This window comes from Microchirus variegatus, assembly GCF_963457635.1.
Source record: "Microchirus variegatus genome assembly, chromosome: 14".
NCBI lineage: Eukaryota > Metazoa > Chordata > Actinopteri > Pleuronectiformes > Soleidae > Microchirus > Microchirus variegatus.
Window position 1 is genome coordinate 25,523,483 of NC_139815.1, and position 20,360 is coordinate 25,543,842.

The 20,360-nt window shown below is 41.7% G+C and overlaps 1 protein-coding gene across 1 annotated transcript in view; it reads left to right on the plus strand.

Annotated features, from left to right (window-relative positions):
- Positions 1 to 19,463, plus strand: part of map2k5 (mitogen-activated protein kinase kinase 5) — a 66,208-nt gene extending 46,745 nt beyond the window's left edge. The window contains exons 21-22 of the mRNA XM_083901180.1: positions 181 to 226; positions 19,192 to 19,463. Of these exons, the coding sequence (XP_083757306.1) occupies positions 181 to 226; positions 19,192 to 19,302 (157 nt within the window). The 3' untranslated portion in view covers positions 19,303 to 19,463. The remainder of the gene's footprint in view (positions 1 to 180; positions 227 to 19,191) is intronic.
- Positions 19,464 to 20,360: the final 897 nt, after the last annotated feature.

Genomic DNA, 20,360 nt, shown 5'->3' on the forward strand with positions numbered 1-20,360 from the left:
ATACAGCTCTTACAAACTTACACGTTGAAATGATTTAATTAGAAATGAATGTGCCGTATTGTTGTGAAGCCACTTTCTGTTTGTGTCTAACTAATCATTTGTTCCAAGTTTCCTGTTAAGTATTGATGCTGTTGAATAGTGGCCGCATACAAACTACATGTATCTCATTTTTATTTCCAGTATGCGGCGGCTACCCAAAGAGAGACCTGCCCCTAATAACCTCATGGTAAGTTAAACCAAGCCCTCCTTTAAACTATTCCGCAGATAACAATATAGAAGTTTTGAATAACTGTGTACTAGAGGTGATCATATCCTTGCATTCCAACAGAAATTCAATTAAGCATAATTTTATAATCTATGTATCATATAGTTGTGTTTTTTTAAAGCAATAATTGAGGTATTGTGGGTCAAGGACCCTCAAAGCTTACACTGCTGTGTGAAAAACATCAGCATGAGCTTCTTGCTACCAATCAAAGATGTCGGAGTGAGGTCATCCAGAAACCTTGAGGTAGGATTAAGACCTACTTCAGCATTTATTATTTCAATTCACCACATTTGAGCCAAACTGAATGAACTAGGCCTCGCTGCTGCACAATGATCAAATAATTCTAGTTTTATAACCTAATGAAAATCTGAGAAAAGGCCGAAAGGTAAGAGTGCGTGTGTGCGCAACTGCAGGACATATATTTTCATTTCGTTCTTAAATAGTAACAGGCCCTTGAAGCATTCAAGTAGTTCATTTGTTTTTTTTTGTAAGAAATGTGCCACTTTTTTCAACCAATTCATCCCAAACAGCATCCCATTCAAAATGCCAAAGCAGTTTATATAAAACAGTGGCTTTGTACTCAGTTTGAGGCCAAAAACAAACAAAACAAACAATGAGCAGTATTGTACTCTGCACTGCCGTTCGGCCCATAAGCCGAGGGACGCGACCCTTTCGTTCTGCGGGAAGAACTCCAACACACGGCGGCTGAACTGTGTTCCGCTATCTCTGGGTTTAGAATCATTGTCCTGGCCTTTTATCAGTTAAACAGTAGATCGCTCTTAAAGAGATAACTCGATTGCGATGGTGTTCAGTCATAGCTCTGTGTAGTTGGCGAAGTCCGCCCTATACCTTGTGAGGGAGACGCACTCTGACTGCTTGAATGTCTGTCCAACTTAAAGGCAGCAAATGGAGCGCAGAGGATGATGGGTAGGCATGGGACCATAGTTTCTGTAGCTCTAGTTTTGGACCATGATTGTAATCTTATTCTCACACTACAGTTGAGGTTTTTTGTTTAACTTCCAACTCTTCCCGTCAGAACGAGCCAGTTTTTCCCATGTGGATGTGATGATTTGCAGTTTTTTTTTTTATTGTTCTAGCATTTAGCACAGTGGGGTCACAGCAGTTTGCACAAACTGCCTTTTAAGAGTTGTGACATGCTCTGGTTTCCGTGTCAGCACCAAGGACAGCGACAGTTTGGTCCGCAGAGAGAGAGAGAGGGAGGGACGGGGTGAAGGTTTGTGTCGTGGGGATGGAGGGCTGGAGGGTGTAAATGCAGAGCTGCTAACACGTTGCATGTTCTCAGTCTCACACCAGAAAGGAGGAAATGTTGTCGAGCCGTTCGTTGTGAATTCTCGCCCCCAGACAGAAGTGAGTCCCTTGAGGGCATGGCCACAGGACTATCACTTCAGACTGTTGTGTTTTATGTGACTTTTTCACCTTTATTTGAACACAACTCCCCATTGTTTGCTGAACAGCACTTTTTTAACTCCAGTCATTAATATCCGTGTATGTGAAAGTCGTTTTTCCTTATCTTAAAGTCTTTACACACTGCAGATGTTAGATAATCAGATAATCAATTATAAGTCTTTGATTAAATAATTATTATTTTATGGGCCAAACAACTAATCAGATAAATAAATTGTAGCTCTACACTGTAGTTATTTAGAATAACAACAACAACACAACTTCAAACATTATCTTATCCATAGAGAAACAATTTTTCAGTTGATGAAACGTGGCAAATCTTCATTGGTGTGACAATAGAAGCAGGATAAAACACAAAAGACACTTTCAACAGTTCAACATACAATATATACACCTAATATTACCATAAAGAAGTAGTCAAATACAAAGTATAGGTGGTATACAGCCACACACTGCTCTGGGTCAGTAGGATTCCTGCAGCTTGAGCCTCATCATGAATACCTTAATCTCACTGGCAGTGTAAATAGTTTAAATCCAAGTAGATGCAGGAAAATGTTGTGTTTTTTTTTGCATTATGTTGTTTATTCACCATGCCCCCCCGTGCGTAGAAACCATTAGTTTGGCTGAATGCAGAACATATAAATGCATTATATTCCACTTTCACATTGTCTTGACTACTTTTGCACCCGTCCTGTAAATAAGAATATAATAACGCTTGATGAGATTGGAACACAAGCTCTTTTTTTACTGTGTGATCTTGTTGTAAAAAAGCTTATTTCAGAATTAAAATAATGCAAAAACAAGGGTTATATCAAACAACTACCACACAAGCCTCAAGAATTAAGTCCAGCATCTGTTGTCTTCCAAATTATAAGGCCAATTCATACTTTCATGACCTACTATCAGCATACACCCATGTGTGTCTATGCGGTTGTCTAGTAGGAGCCTTAATATTATGCAGTCGTGCAGATTTATGTGTCAACTCCATATATTAAGAAAAATAAATTGGAATGGAGATGAATGTGGGATTGGGTACGAAAGCGTGGCATGCCACACCCACGCAGAACCACAGGTGTGATTTTTATGAGCAGGCATAGAGAGATACGGCTGGTGAATTTAACCTCTGTCTTCACTTATGCTCGTATACAATATCTACATTACAACCCTTCATTTACAATGAAAATGCATTATTTTTCATTGTCAAATTTTTTTCTCTTTAAAAATTCCTCTTTTATTGATGGGAGTTTTTTTTTTTTTTTTTACATAGCATCCATCTTTAAGCACTCATTCTAAATGCTGCAGGTCGTGGTAACTCTCGTGGTGACATATTCAGCACTCTCTTCTATATTCCTACTCTGTCCCAGTTTCTTTTTTTTTCATATTGATTGTGATCTCTGTGCTCTTCCTCATATTTTCACCGTTCTCTGTCTTTTCCTCAGTCCCCCCTCGCCCCATATTTTTGTCCTCCTGTAGGCCTTCCATTTCTTCCTTTGCCCCCCGATGAACTGAAATATAAGGTCATGGATGCCTGCCTCTGTGGCACCAGCCTGCTGATTGTCTTTCTCTCCTCCGTCTTATTCCCTTCTTCCTCCCCGTCCCCCCAGCCTCCTGAGTACATTAAAACTCTTTACCTATTCTATCTGTATGTTAATGCACCTAGGCATATCTCCCCCTTTCCTTGCTCTTCAGCTGTACAGAAAGTGCCACCATTTGCTCTCAGTTTTTATTTGTGCAACTCATTTCTCCTGCTAGGTAATGCGAGAAATCACACACGAGTGTACACACTGAGCAAATAATGTTGTTTTATGACCATACAAACTCGGCTCGTAGCTCTAGCATGCTCATCGGGTTTCAGCATGTGGTTTCTCTAATCACTGGTATAGCTTTTATTGGAGTCGTTATTGTCATTGGGATTTTAGCCTATTAGATGTTCTTTAAAAGGCTGTTGTTTGATTGCACGCCTGCTCTTGATGGTTCTCTGTCCCCGAAGCTTGACGCAGTCTGTTACAACTAGGGTTTATTTCGTTCACAAAAACTCTGAGTAAATATGCTCCTTAACTACCTTTTTTTTTTCCCATGACTAAGAGACGACGAAGGCGCTGACGAAAAATGTGCTGATGTCATTAAACGCAGACAGTCGACTTGTAGAAGTGTTGTTCTGGTCTAAAAAAAGAGCAGACATACTGTATTACTTTGTTGTTGTTTTTTTAATGCAGCAGTTCCACTTTCACGTCAGACGGCAGCGCAGAGTTAAGCGAATAAGGGTAAGGGTATTCAACTCATATTCACAATAGTTATTTAAAAAGCAAAAATTTAAACCTAGACAAAATAAGTTTATTAATGTTCCTATTAAGATGAGACGGTGCCAAAATGTTGACGCTAAAACCCTGACAAAGATGAGTGAGTGTGATTAAAAACAAACAAGGACATTTTACACACAACAAAGACTAACTACAATAACTGATAAAAAATAATAATAATAATAAGGTACTAATATTTTTATTTATTTTTATATTTTTTATCAACAGTTGGCACTTATTCTGCAACATTATTTTTGGGTTAATGCTACACTTTGAGCAGCATGAATTAAAGGAGAAAGAGTATGTTTTTTTTATCTTGTATTGTCTTCTAATGATTGCTTTGGTTGTTGGTTAAACTGTCTACCATTTTCTTGAGCAATTATATAGTTGTTTGCTGTCAGAAATGGTTAAAAACATTGATTGATTAATCCTAAAGCTCGAAAATGACAGCATCCTCAAATGCCAGATTCAGACTCTGGCGAATTTTTAAGTGTTAACTGTGTACATACTATCTGTGTGTGTCATTTTCCATATTTTCAGAAGGTGCATTGTTAACAGTCTTTACAGCAACTACTGCAGTCAAGTGTCTCCAATGCACCATAGTCCCACCATGGTCATGATCTCTACTGAAGAGCTGGTGTTAGCTTGTGTTTCAGTGGATTCAGAAGATTTTCTGGATCTGTATAGCACTTAACCTGACGGTAGCTAATCCCATTTTACTTAAGCATGACAACATTTATCCTGATCTCTTAAGATGTCGCTCAGATCCCTAACCCTAAACCATATGCATCTGAACTCAGTAAATGGAACTCCTCATGTTACATTTAAGTTGCCATTTTTCCCATTATAAGAGATAAGATTTCTTGAAAATTTCGCAAATTTTTGTGACGTCATCAGTGGGTTGATTCTTACCACAAATGAATGGGGACGTACTTAGTTGATCCCCTTACTCGTCACAAAAAGGACAGATACACATACACATAAACCCACACTGATGAAAACATAATCTCCCTGGTGGAGGTAATGACGCGGAGTTGTTTTGAGTCGATTGGCACTTGTTTTGGTGATAATGTCTCAAATAAGCTGCAAAGACATTAGGCGTTTCAATGAATTTCTGACATAAAAAATCGGATTATTTATCCAATATTAAAGGGGGCATATTATGCAAACTTTTTAATAATTTTTAAACTTTATATTTTGGACTCCGGAGGCCCTATAAGTAGGCAAAGTGTGAAAAAAGATGACTCACTCATGTTTTTGTGGTCCTCCTCAGTCTAAGTACAGGAGATAAAACACATGATGTTGACTTCCTCGCTCATTGCTACGTCACAATGACACGTTCCTGGAATTGTTGTCTCGCGGAGCTCCGCTTTGTCCCTAAGAAACGCAAAGTGCAGGCGAGGGCAGTAGTATCTGGAAGAGCATGAGTCAAAAAGTCGCAAAGTGTTCTATTCTTGGCTTCACAGTGCAGAACAGGGTTCTACACAAAATTCCAGCCTCAGAGGATTTACGTGTCCAGTGGATATGTTGTATATACGATGGCAATGTGCCGGCTGGAGTCGGTTAATAATGGCTTTTCCCAATGCTAACTGCTGCTAGCTGCTGGAGCCTCAGTGACGCTGACTTAAGGCCACATTATACTTCTCCGACTGCGTAATGCGTTATCCGTCTGCGTCACCACGTAGACCACTCGAGCCTTTATACTTCTGCGTCGTGGTGACGGATAGGCGCTGCAATTTCCCGCCCGATCAGTAGGGGTCGCTGCGCAAGGTTGTTGTGCTTTTGGCTACAGTGAGCAATGGCGTCCGAGGGAGAAAGACTGTTGTTGTTGAAGCAGTGGCCGTTTGTCACTTTTCTGTGTCCCGGAAGGCAGTTTTAAGATAATTTGAGAAATTGGCCATGTAGAGTCTAAACATGTGCTGTGTGTGCTAAGATATGACGTATTTATAGTTCGGCAGCGACGAAGTCGGCGGTGTTCAGCTCCGCCCTCTGTGGACGCTCGGTGCTCACTGTGAGCCGGCACAGAGCAGCTTCGCTCGGCCTGTCCTGAGGACCAATCGCAGCTCTTGCCGTCTCCGTTGTCCCTTGACGGAGTGACGGACACTTAAAAAATATTCCGTGCAGCCGGAGACGACGCAGAGACTCTACAACAGGTTCTGCGTCGACGCAGAGGACTCTGCGTAGCCTACGCAGAGCACTTTACGCAGGAGTATAAATTGGGCTTTAGTTCCTGTGTCTCATTTGCATATTTAAAGAGACAGGCACTCAAAAGCGAGTGTTCTGAACAGGGCTGTTTTGGCAGAGTGATTGAACTGCTGTGGTGCTTCATCCTTAAGGTATTTTGACCAAAGCATGTCACAGACGTGTTCATTAGGACACCAGGGAACTCGGTTAACTTGGAGAAATAGGGTATGAGTAACTTTCAGTTTGTGTGTGGGATTTAGCAACATCTATTGGTTAAAGCTGAATATCCTTCATCTCACCCTGCCTGGCATTAAACTTATGTCATCCCAAATGGAAAGAAATTCCAACTAAATTTTACACACTGGACCTTTAAATACTCGCCAGTCACTGTGCTCTACCCGTGGGTTTATCGCAGTCTGCCGAATGTGACGAGTGCATATGAGAGGCTTGAAATTTGACACGTCACCAAAAAAGCCTCAGCACCAGTGGAAGCGCAGAGTTGATCTGAGCGCGGATGGTTTACACCGTGACTCATAATCCGTTTGTCAGTTTGTTGGACACTAATTAATCAAGAAGGAATCTCTAACTGAGCTCCATCTGTTTTCAGTCTCACAGCGTCTCGGTAAAGAGAGCCTTTTCCTCCTCATTTCTTCTTAAGTGCCTTCTTTTTTAAAAGGGGTGGCATGATGAGCCATCAGCGAGGAAAGTGAGTGTGTTTTTCTCTCCTTATACTAATGCATCTTTCATTGTGGACACCCTATCCTGTCATCATAAGCTCATGACGTCGGTCAGTTGAGGAGACTTTCCATTGGCCTGCTCCCAGGACGAAGGCTGCAGGTATTTGGTGATGACCCATCCTGTCTGAGGTTTCTTGTTTTTGGTTCTAACCATGCTGTCTTACTCTTCTCTCTTTCCCCGTCAATACAAAGCCTGACTCTGCGTGCACTATCTTTATTATTTAGGACAGAAAATTTGTGTTTTTTTTGCTTTGAGCCTTATATTTGTTCATTGGCAGAACCAAATTCAGTTTCCCGTTTCCATATTTTAATTTGAGCGTGTGTGAGAAGAGCAAGCGCGTTGACCCTCCGCGGCCTTATCGTCTTTGATTGTGATTTGACGGACATTTCGTTTCTCTCCCCTCTTCTCCCTCATCATCCCTCGCTCCCCAGCCAGCAGCCTTCAAACAGCCTTTTAGCACCCTTGTCAATGCAGCCCTTCTATTCTGCCTTTCTATTCATACGCACACACACAGACACGCGCACAACCCCCCCCCCCCTCACCAAACCCTGGAGACACCAGATGAGTCCCTCGGTCTTTCACAAAGGAACCCCTCCTGTCTGTGGCTCTCCCTAAAATCTAGTTTTCACTTTTTCCACACATACACACAGAAAGGGGGTTTGTGTAGCTATTCTTCTGAGGACACTGCAGGCACTGACGGCCTAAAACAAAGCAATGTTCCGAAATATTTAAATGTTAAGTTGAAGGTGATATAGAGTGGTCCTGTTGCACATAAATGTTAGTTATGGAGGTCTACTTACATATATTGACTTGTTTTTATGGTCGAAAACCTCCTAGTTGCTGTAAACGAGGTGATAGAAATCCTCTTTTCTGACGGTGTTTTTCTGCTGCGAGATTTCAGAGTGAACTTTCACCCCCAGAAGACTGAGTCTTGTGATTGGCCAGTACTATCCAGCACATCCGTTCTCAGAAGCGCAGCGCCCCCCTCTGGAACGGTGGATGCACTGCTCCTCATTATCAAAACATTGTTTTAACAGTGTTTAAAAATAGCTTCTTCACGACTCCCCGCCGCAGTTGCTTTTCTGACTTTAAACCGGAGTCAGACCCAGAGTCAGAAGACACTGTCGCTCATGAAACACCTCCACAACGGACGTTATTCTTCTTCTGCGGTTCAATATACGCAACCGGATGTGCCCAGACTAGTGCCCGGAGCAGGACGATCGGTTGTTCAGGAGAACCGCTGCTTACGTAACTATTACGGGATTTTCAGTGATCTCGTTGAGCCCCGAGATTACAATAAAACACAGCGTTCTCAGCAGTGGCTGAACTGTTTGTTTAGAACTGTCAGAGCTTCATAAACAAGGTAATGACGCAGATACACACCAAAAAAACAGCGTTAATAGGAACTTCTGGTCTAGTTCCGCTTTAAGTTCCTCAGATATGAGGTTCTGCCTCATTAAGACCAGGTTGTGGTCTTCGTGAGGACTACAAGGTCAGTGTTTAAGCCAGAAAACTGGCTTGACCGGTTAATATTCATTCATATTATAGTCTGTTATGAACCTTGTTATCATAGTAACCACTGGTCCTCCATTCACAATGTTTCTCTCATGACTCATCATGAAAGACAGACAATATACAGTATCTCTGTGCACTTATGACCAATTGTCTGTTTTAATTTCTTTTGTTTATTTAAATAAATAATGTCCCTTATTTACTTTGTCAGGCATGTGACCAGGAAATGCATATTAACTTGAATTTATTTTATTTTCATTTTGTTATTTATCTGTTCATTTATTGGATATAGAAAGTAGAAGTTGGTTGTAACAGATTGAGCGTCACATTTTATATCTCCATCACTGTTTATGTTAATTACTGTCAATTCTCAAACAGTGACAGAGTTTTTGATGATACTTCCAGCTCATAGTGGGACATCACATTGAGTGTTATCTAAGTCACTAATACACACACTGCGGCGCCATCCTATATATAATTGAAAATTGCTGCGTTTCGTTTGCCAAGTGAAGCCAACCCAGAAGTAAAAATATATTGACTAGCCCCTAGGTTGCAAAAAGGATGATGTCTATAGGAACATTAGCCTATATCCCACTTGATTTATTACATTTTCTCAGGGGTTAATGGTCAAAGTCATTGGTTTCAGCTCGTATTCAATAGAACACAATGTCAATTTTGTAAATTATTATGTTCACATTTATTGGAAAATGGATGATAAAGTATGTGGACACCAGTGTGATTGACAGCTGGTATTGTCCAATAGTTGTCTGGTTGCAGGAGATGTCTGACTTTCTGGTTGCAAACCCTCAGCATGGTGTCAGTCAAATCACTTGCCGCGAAGCTACAGACGCAGAGTTCAGATGCTCATGTTTGACATCACGACCAGTCGTCACCTGGTTCTTATGGAGTGTTTTTATTTATTTTACCTAGCGCAGATTCTCACAGCCGTTACAGCACTAGAGGTTCAGGAAATGCAGATCAATTACCCGCTTTAAATCGTCACGTGACACCGCATCAGTTAAGTCACATGAGCATTGTGACAGGTCAGGAGGCTTTTTGTACTACTTTGTGTTGTGATGTCCTTGCAGCTTTTTTTTTTGTCTGCCTCTCCCTAAACTTTTCTGTCAACACTTCAGCTGCCAAATGTTTTTTTGCACTTCACCCATGGGTCTCTCTCTCGACATGTCCCCCATTCACACTTTCTGAGACTGCACACACTACTGCAGCATCCCTGTTCACTCACACATATTTGAATGATCGCAGGAAACAGAATTGCACGCATATCAGTGCCTGGCTTGTCATTTTTTTGTATAGCATTTAGTTTGTAAGGATTAAACATCCTTGATTTGCTGGTGTAAAAAGACTTGGTAATCGTGATTATGACCGGGAACGATTGTATTTTTTTGAAAGGAGATAAGTGCCAGGCTTCAACTCTGAAAAGTTTTAAAACCAGTACACACTGTGTGAGACAGCCTTGGTTTCCCTAAAGTTCTTTTTTGTGGTTCAAGTGAGGTTGAATGAGTTAATGCCGCACTGTTAGCTCTGTGTCACGTTGTTCGCCGCCCACATTTAAGTCCATTGAGAAAATAACTGCTTTTACATCACAGCACACAGGAGTTGTTTATCCACTGCTGATTCATTTGGAAGTTGAGTTGTGTTATGTTATTTTATGACTTTGGTTTCTTGATTTGGATTTATTTATGTGATGCAAACTTAAGGCCACATTATACTTCTCCGACTGCGTAATGCGTTATCCGTCTGCGTCACCACGTAGACCACTCGAACCTTTATACTTCTGCGTCGTGGTGACGGACAGGCGCTGCAATTTCCCGCCCGATCAGTAGGGGTCGCTGCGCAAGGTTGTGCTTTTGGCTACAGTGAGCAATGGCGTCCGAGAGAGAAAGTCTGTTGTTGTTGAAACAGTGGCCGTTTGTCACTTTTCTGTGTGACGGAACGCAGTTTTAAGATAATTTGAGGCGAGAAATTGGCGATTTAGAGTCTAAACATGTGCTGTGTGTATTAAGATATGACGTATTTATAGTTTGGCAGCGACGAAGTCGGCGGTGTTCAGCTCCGCCCTCTGTGGACGCTCGGTGCTCACTGTGAGCCGGCACAGAGCAGCTTCGCTCGGCCTGTCCTGAGGACCAATCGCAGCTCTTGCCGTCTCCGTTGTCCCTTGACGGAGTGACGGACACTTAAAAAATATTCCGTGCAGCCGGAGACGACGCAGAGACTCTACAACAGGTTCTGCGTAGGCTACGCAGAGCACTTTACGCAGGAGTATAAATTGGGCTTTATCAAAACAAGGCAGCAGATGACCCAGTAGCTCATGTGTCGCTGAAAACAGCAATTTTCTCTATGGACTTTGGTTTGGGGAAATGCGAATAACCATTTTTTGATATGGACTACACAACTCATCGACAGATGAATCAATAATCATTAGTTGCAGCCCTAATATCAACTCAAGTATCCACTCAGAAACACTGCAGCAGTCGGTGTTTCCAGTGGGAGCCAGTGATTAGCATGTAAATCTGTAAAGCTCTAGTTATTCTATCTACCTCTTCACCCTTTTCTCTGTCTCTTTCTCTCACACACACACACACACTTTGACACGCACACCGTGTTTCCTCCGACATCATTCTAATGAGGTGATGACCAGTCTCATGTTATAATTGCTTCAAACTGCTTTTAATTTCTTCTGAGGATATTAATCATACATAGTGTTATTTAAAAATGCATAAATTAATCTTAGATTAAACAGACCCTTCAAAGGCTTCCAACAATTACAGAGTTAGGTAGGAATTTCCCCAGGGTTCAGGCCCATTCTGTTCCAGCAAAGCAGTCGCAGGTGATTATCCCATTTTGATGTGGCCGGGCGGTGATTAATGTAACTTTTAAATGGGTCCGTCCCCCGTCACACCTTCGTCTGCGCACACACACACAGACACACAAACACACCGCCACAGAATAAAGTCCGAACACCTTCAGTGACCCAACAAGTAGTTACTCACTCTGCAGTTATTACTCCTCACTTACAGTACGTGTTTCACACTTCATTTAAAAACTGTGGGCAAATTTATTATTAGATGATTGTGATGATTTGTGCGCACGTCAATGAATTCATTTCTGTGGAAGATGAAATTCAAAGGTTAATGAGAAACGTCACAATTTAGAAAGGTAAGAAAAGATCTGCTACACAAAATAAGTTTGTGGAGTTTGCTTTTATATATTAGACAAATGCTCAGCTCTCATACACTGCAGGTCAAAAAGGTAATGATTCATTTGTCAATCCACGAGACACGTGAGCCATCTTTAAACCAGAACTATGCAGGATTTTTCGAGAAACCCTAGCCAGGTACAGGCTGTAAGATCATAGCCGCGATTGCCTTATTTATGACGTTCATCGTGGCAGAGCCAGTGGGAAAAAAGTGCAGAGAAAACTGATGTTGGAGGAAGTGAGGAACAGGGAATGACCAGCTTTTTTTTAAATGGCGTGAATTGAAAAACACAGGGAGAAGGACAGAGAGTTGTTTTTTTTTTTAAACAGTGAAGATATAGTGGTCGGCGATGGATGTTTGTGGCGGTGTCGTAAAAAAAGATGTACTCTGAAACTCTAGCTCTGTAGAGAAAAAAGCGACCAGACTTGCACTTTAAAAATCGGTCAACATATCAAAAGTTTGTATTCTGTCATGAAGCTGTAAATTATGTCCAGCAAATGGGACACGGCTTCATACTAGCACAGTGTTTTAGGCCTATATGTTTGTCTATCTGCTGTGTGTGTGTGTGTGTGTTTTATGACGAGACACACCAAGACACCTTCATCCAGGTCAAATTCCTGCAGATGTGTCCGGCCTATCGGGGTTAATTTCCGGAGCAGAGGTGGAGAACTGAATTTTAAAAGCATCACTCAGGACTTCCTCCTTTAATTCTGTATCACTCGCTCTCTACCGAGGCAAGAGAGAATGATTGATGAGATGGGTGTTCAGCACGTAGGGGTGCCCAGGAGCGTCCACTCCACCCATCGCATACTGACACACTACACACACACACACACACGCGCCTGCACTGATATGAGAGTAATTAACCTCAGACTGTGTTAACCCCAGCTGCCCATTAGAAGGACAACAGGATTGATGGGGCTCCCCCCCAGTCCTTCACTGTCTCTACAGTTTGTGCAGGATTAGAGCAAAGTGTTACCATTTTCCTTTTTAAAATACACAACTACAGCAAACTACACTACAATTTTGGCGGCATCAACAAGCAAAGAAACTCATTGAGTGCAAAGCAACTTCCTGTTATGTGCTTTTATGATTCTTTACCCAACTAACTGATTTTGGTGATAAATAAGCTGAGGTTCTGCAGAAAGTTGTTTGTTGCAAAAATGTTATTTGTCGTATCATGTCATCTTCACTCCCGTGCAAACTGCAAATGGGCAGGAAGAGTCTCGGGAGGAGGAAAGTGGACCGTCAGTACCCAGTCTGTCCTACTTTGCTGCTAATCTTACATTGTCTGCACCAGTTTGGGTGTTGCTGCTGGGTATTTAACATTGTCTGACCCCAGAAGAAACAGCTGACAACAGTAGCGCTCACCTTGGAGTCACTTTCTGCGTCAAACGCAATTCAAACCACCGGCCTGCTAATGTTGTAGTGAGATGGTGTTTTCATACCCATAAGATTGGCTTGTTTGCTGTCAGCACACACACACGCACACACACACACACACACACACATTACAGCCTTGCACAGCAAAGTCATAGGAAAATATGTTTGTGTCACGTTGGAACAAACATTTTTACACGTTTGGTGTTTGTTACAAAATGTTCTATATGCAGTTTTCTGCTAGACAATTACAAAAGACGGTCTTCTTCTGGTTGGGTTCCTCCAATGTTCATTGTTTAGGAGTTTCTTTAACCTGCACACACACAAAAATGGACAAAGTGATTGGGCTGTTTCATGTAAAACAATCTTGTGGGATCTTGAAACATGAAATCATTCGCTTCAAATTAATTCATAACTTTCGGTCCGGTTTAAAACATAACAGACTTCATTTTTTTCTACAAATCCGTCTTAGAGTTTTTTCAGTCTCAACCAAAGTCAGTGGCCTTGACTAACTGACCAACCTCAGAAAAGCTAAAATGACCCTATCTACTTAAACAGTTTGTTGCTAATTGGCTGACATCATACGATAGTTGAAGTAGGTCGTTTAAAAACTAAACATTAATGGAAACATTTCACTTTTAATAAGTTTCAGAGAACAAACGAGCATAAATACATTCCCCCATATTTAAAGATTCATTAAATAGTATTCATCTGATGCTGGTTATTAAAAAACATCTATATAACATATAGTATATTTAAAACACTTTTGATACATCAGCTGACACTGGCCTTTATTCTGCTTCAGCCCACACAATTTATTGGTCAAGTTACACTTGTGACCTTGAATCACAGAGGAAGTGTCTTTGACTGATGCTTTTACTTAGAAGTGAGCTCCTGTTTACGGTGTACAACAGTGACAGTCGCTTGTTGTTAAGGACGGCTTTAGTTGAAATCAGTGTTGACAACTTCATTTAAACCGGCCAGCTGCAGGCTTGTTTGTCTAATTGGACACCTCGACGGGACAAATCCAATCCGCGGTCGGCCTCGGTGGACTTTGCCTGCTTTAGCGCCTCCTCCCCTCTCACCTCTGCCTCCCCTAATGTGACCTCTGCGACCCCAAGCTCTGCTCTGTAAAAGCCGATCAGATGAAGCCGGTGATTGGAGCCGCTGTCATTGAGACGTCACACGTGACGTCTCTGTTTGAGCCGCGCCACAGTTTTAACAAGTGAACACAACCAGCATTTTAAAGACCATGTAATTGTAGAGAACCGTGAGATTCTCTTATCGTTAAGGCCACATTATACTTCTCCGACTGCGTAATGCGTTATCCGTCTGCGTCACCACGTAGACCACTCGAGCCTTTATACTTCTGCGTCGTGGTGACGGATAGGCGCTGCAATTTCCCGCCCGATCAGTAGGGGTCGCTGCGCAAGGTTGTTGTGCTTTTGGCTACAGTGAGCAATGGCGTCCGAGGGAGAAAGACTGTTGTTGTTGAAACAGTGGCCGTTTCTCACTTTTCTGTGTCCCGGAACGCAGTTTTAAGATAATTTGAGGCGAGAAATTGGCCATTTAGAGTCTAAACATGTGCTGTGTGTGTTAAGATATGACGTATTTATAGTTTGGCAGCGACGAAGTCGGCGGGGATCAGCTCAGCCCTCTGTGGACGCTCGGTGCTCACAGTGAGCCGGCACAGAGCAGCTTCGCTCGGCCTGTGCTGAGGACCAATCGCAGCTCTTGCTGACTCAGTTGTCCCTTGACGGAGTGACGGACACTTAAAAAATATTCCGTGCACCCGGAGACGACCGGGTCTGCGTCGACGCAGGGGACTCTGCGTAGCCTACGCAGAGCACTTTACGCAGGAGTATAAATTGGGCTTTATATACACTCAACAAAAATATAAACGTACGAAGAAAAACGTGTGGTTATTGTTATGCGACAAAACAGAGTAACTATCCAAAAATAACATTACAACTTTATCAATAAAGTGGCTTTAATTTATGAGCATTAGGATCAATTTCAAAACGGAAGTCCTGGAGTAATGACAGGAAGAACACAATGGGGGTCGATGATCCAAGTTCACAAACTTCAATAACGTTTAGCCTCCATTAGCGATACACCGGCGACGCATGGCCATCACCAGGTTGTCGAACCCGACCTAGCCCGAGAGAATATTGACCAAACTTTTCTTTGTTTTTTTTTTTTGTCCAAGCCCGACCCAACTTTGGTACAGTTAAAGTAAGCTGAAACAAACTCTGATCGTCGCTGTCTGTAACCACAATAACCAGGCTACAATCGTCATCCATGACAGTCAGCTAATTGGACACTCACCTTGTGGTGAGTGTAAATATCCCATGGAAGTCTATTCTCATACAAAGCTTTGGCGTCTTGTTGGGACAAGCAGCCACGATGTCGTCAATTGTCGCCGTTGTTGTTCCGGTGCAATATCACAGTCGAAACCCAAGCCTGACCCAAGGCTTTATCATTCTGAGCCACACCGTCCTGTACTGTACCAAAGTGAACCTTACCGATACAAATTCAGATTCATCAGAATCAGTTCTTCTTTATTAACTTTTGTTGAGTGTGTAAAGTAACTCCGGTTTGTCCTTGGGAACTGCCCATTATCTCTAGGTTCCTGTTAGAGGATGGGTAAATTGCAGTTTCCCTATAGGTGTTCTTACAGTTATATTAACTTAACTTATTTACTTGTTATTCACTTTATATTTATTCTTTAAGCCATATTTTAAATAAAGCACTATTTTAATTGACCTGAATTATTGTCCAAATCGGGTCCGACCCGAGCCGTTATTTCAAAGTTGGCAAAATTCACGAAAATCCAGTCGAGATTAAGGCAGTTTTTTTTTGCCTTTTTTGAAAATACCGAAAACACTTTTCCAGTCACTTTAAAATGAGTGACAGAGACGGTTTGTTGACGCCACTGTTACCTTTTATCACAAAGCCTATTTTACAACCTGTTATGACTCATTTAGGTCGTAAAACTCCAACGTTATTTATCTTAAATGCCCCTGACGAGCCATTAGTTAAACGTTTTGCATTTAAAACAAAATCTGTCGGCCATTAATATTTAAGACTGTTCCACTTAGGGTTATTTGTATTTTATTATTATTTCTTCAGAATAATTATACAAGTAGAGGCTCAACAGCATACTCCTCATTGCAGTGTGATAATGTTTGTAGCTTCAATCTGTCTGATAATAAAATAATATTGCAGAATAGGAATAAAAAATGTGTGAAAGCTGTTAAAATATACTTTTCTCTGTTTTTTATGAGGAGGCTCATTACTTGTGTTTTACGGCTATTTCCGTTCTTTTTGTTGTTTTCAAGCGATGACAGTTATTCTAAAGGTCATGTATGGCGTTACGTGTTTGTTCCAGAATGTGCAGTTTTAATACTAAATCCTGATTAAATAAATGTAAAATGTGATTTGTTAATTTCATTTAAATTTAAGTTATCATACAGGAAATAATGAATTTTGAAATTGATTTCTTATTTTCGAATTTTGATTTGAAAAAAAAAATCATAGAAGTAATCTAATTTATTTTACTTTAGTGGTGCGAGTGTCCTGCATAGAAGTTGCTTAATTATTACTTATTTTATATTCTTGGTTTCACTCCATCTGGTTGACAAATATTGGATGATAAGAATGTATGTGAAATTTAACACATTCTTTTTCAACTGATAATAAAAATAGAGAAACTAAAAGAACAATATAAAGTAGAAAATGAAAACTTCAATAACAACAACGATATTCTGTCAAATGGAGAGGAAGTGTAAACTTTTGGTGCCCTTAGCTTAATGTTCAACAATCAATTTCCAGCTTTTCATGCACTTTGGTTATTATATTCATACGTGCTATTAAAACAAATCAGGAGACAAGAAAAGAGATTCAGAATGAGGCAAATTGTCATTCCCATTATTGAGAATTCCCCATAATTTGACTCCTTTGACTAACACAGAGATATTTTGGTCTTAGTTTGCAGTAATTGTTCGTTAAACAGCCCTATTACTCTCACTCCATGCTGTTTTACCTCATATAATAATACACCATTTACATTTGTACATCATTTGTGCAATTTCTTTTTTTAAATCAACCTAATCGTCAAATGCAAATGCTTTCTGTGAAAGATTAATTAAAAATGTAGCTCGAAATTTCCTAGAGAAAATATACTTAATAGTGAGGAAGACATTGATCAACTGGATTTAAAGGTCCCCTTTTGTGCAAAATCAACTTTTTAATCTTTTAGTACTTATATTTGGGACTCAGGGGGCCATACCAGTCCCCAAAATGTGAAAAAACAAGACTCAGTCACGTTTTAGTGGTTCCACTTTGTGTAAGTATAGGCGATAAAACATGCGATGTTTACACCTCCCGACCAAGTGACGACAGTGCGGACATTTTCACCGTGAATGTTGGCATCCCGCCAGGCAGAGTACTTCACAGAGTACTTCACAGAGTACTTCACAGAGTACTTCACAGAGTACTTCACAGAGTACTTCACAGAGTACTTCACAGAGTACTTCACAGCTCCACCGTAGCTCCCCCTTGTCCCTGTGAAATACGAGAGTGCAGGCGAGGGAGGAAGAGTGGCTGCACAGCGGAGCAAAGTGTTTTACACAAACTTCCAGCCTCAGAAGATTTTTGTGTCCAGTGGATATATTTAATTTATGAAAAAAATGTTCACAAGCTTCACAAGCCCTTTGTTGTTGATCGTGTGTGTAAATTCCTATGCTGGAGGGACACCTTGAACGCACCAGTTACGTGCCTGTGGTTAGCGAGTGGCGTGTGTGGATTGGTGATATGAGGAGCACGTGTTTGAAAGCACTGCAGAAAGATGTAGATGTTGTCCTACATTTCTTCTCAACCAAAGGCTGCCTTTCTGTCGTGTTTCCACGTTCTCTCCTCGTGTTGTTGAGCCACACACGTCAGTTGGAGCCGCAGTTACACTGGTGCGTTCAGGGTCTTTTTCTAGCATGGGAATTTACATACACGCCGCACGGCGCATTAAGACCACATTATACTTCTCCGACTGCGTAATGCGTTATCCGTCTGCGTCACCACGTAGACCACTCGAGCCTTTATACTTCTGCGTCGTGGTGACGGATAGGCGCTGCAATTTCCCGATCAGTAGGGGTCGCTGCGCAAGGTTGTTGTGCTTTTGGCTACAGTGAGCAATGGCGTCCGAGGGAGAAAGACTGTTGTTGTTGAAACAGCGGCCGTTTGTCACTTTTCTGTGTCCCAGAACGCAGTTTTAAGATAATTTCAGGCGAGAAATTGGCCATTTAGAGTCTAAACATGTGCTGTGTGTGTTAAGATATGACGTATTTATAGTTCGGCAGCGACGAAGTCGGCGGTGTTCAGCTCCGCCCTCTGTGGACGCTCGCTGCTCACTGTGAGCCGGCACAGAGCAGCTTAGCTCGGCCTGTCCTGAGGACCAATCGCAGCTCTTGCCGTCTCCGTTGTCCCTTGACGGAGTGACGGAAACTTAAAAAATATTCCGTGCAGCCGGAGACGACGCAGAGACTCTACAACAGGTTCTGCGTCGACGCAGAGGACTCTGCGTAACCTACGCAGAGCACTTTACGCAGAAGTATAAATTGGGCTTTAATCGTTTTTCTTCGATTTTTTTTTATGATCGCGAGAAGCCAAAATTGTGGTCACTCTATGCATTACGGTGAAACGCAGTAACAACGGGTAAACGGACATTACTATGGGGTATATGGAGCGGGGGTTGTGACGACAATAGGTGATAAGTGGCGACAGTTAGATCGACACTGCCCTGAAAGCAGTGGATGTGTGTTTACCTGGGTCTCATTCACATGTAAATGATCAGGCACAAAACCGAGCGTTCTGAAAAAGGCTGTTTTGGCAGAGTTATTGAACTGCTATTGTGCTTCATCCTTATGATATTTTGACTAAAGCATGACACAGACATGTTCATTAGGGCACCAGGACCTAGTTTAACTTGGGTTAATAGGGTATAATATGGGACCTTTAATAAAGTGTCTGCTATTCATGTGTGGCGTTTTGTGGTTCAAATGAAATCTATAAGGACTGATTTAGCCGCAAAAGGTATGTACTCCTATTTAAAACTGACTCACCGTCATGTTTTCTGAACAAGAATGATTCAAGTGGCACTTTTCACCTCTTTCAGGATCATCCCTTCATCACGCAGTACAACGACGGCAACACAGAGGTGGTGTCCATGTGGGTTTGTCGCTGCTTGGAGGACAGACGGTCTCAGCAGCCTCAAGGACGCGTCTGACCGGAGTCTCCGCGATGGACCTGGACGTTTTGATCCTAAGCCTCGGACACTAAACAAAGTCTCCAGGATCAAGTACGTCCACATGCACCGTACAAAGTGTGGCTTCGCGTCCACGGACAAAAACCAAACATAAATCTGTAAATGTGTCACTTTTACGCGAGCGAGTCTGTATTTACAGGCACTCGTGTGTCCTGAAAATGAAGATTCTCTGTGTCTGATGAGTTCACAGAGATCTGAGCTCTCTTCACGTCGCCGTCTGCAGCTTTATCCGTGCGTGTGTTTTGGGAGCATCGCAGTCTCTCCTCCTTTACTGGACCAGTGACAATTAACGGACTTTAAAAGCGCCGCGATACACTAGCACAGTTTGTGTTCTGCTTTTTAAAGATGGCACCTCTCTCTGTCACCGTCTCGTGCTTTACTGTTTCACAGCCCCTCGAGTGATTGTTAAGGTTTTTTTGCCTGTGAGTAAATGCCCTTGTGTGTGGTTTTCCACTGGTGTAATTTATTACCTCAGCAAAACTTTGTTGTGCCTGTACTTTTCGAGACACACCCCTCCAATCCCCCCCCGACGCCTTTAACTCAAAAAAAGTGCTTTATGGAGACATTATAATGAAGACGACATTCAAAATAAAACAATAACATATTAAAACTACTTATAAATGACAACACAAACAAATAAAAAACAAGACAATCCATAGCACCTTCAGAGTTTAAAGCTGCAGTAGGTGAGATCACTGGTAAAACTGGGTTAAAAACACTAGTTTCATCTCTTCTCTGTGCGTTTACATGCATGTTAAAAGTCAAATTTCAGCCAGACTAAGACAATAATTCGGTTTTCTTTATGTCATGAAAACAAGTTAGTCCCACTGAAATCAAGCCAGTCTTAGTCGGACTAACATACCTGGACAATGTGATTCATAGTCCGATTATTCCTGCATGTGTACTCTTAGTCGGACTGGAGTCGGACTTGGTGTTCCTCTGCAGTCTTTGTTCACGGTTTGTTTTTCTGTGACATAAACGTCAACAGGAAACTGATTAAATGCGCGCACTATACTCGC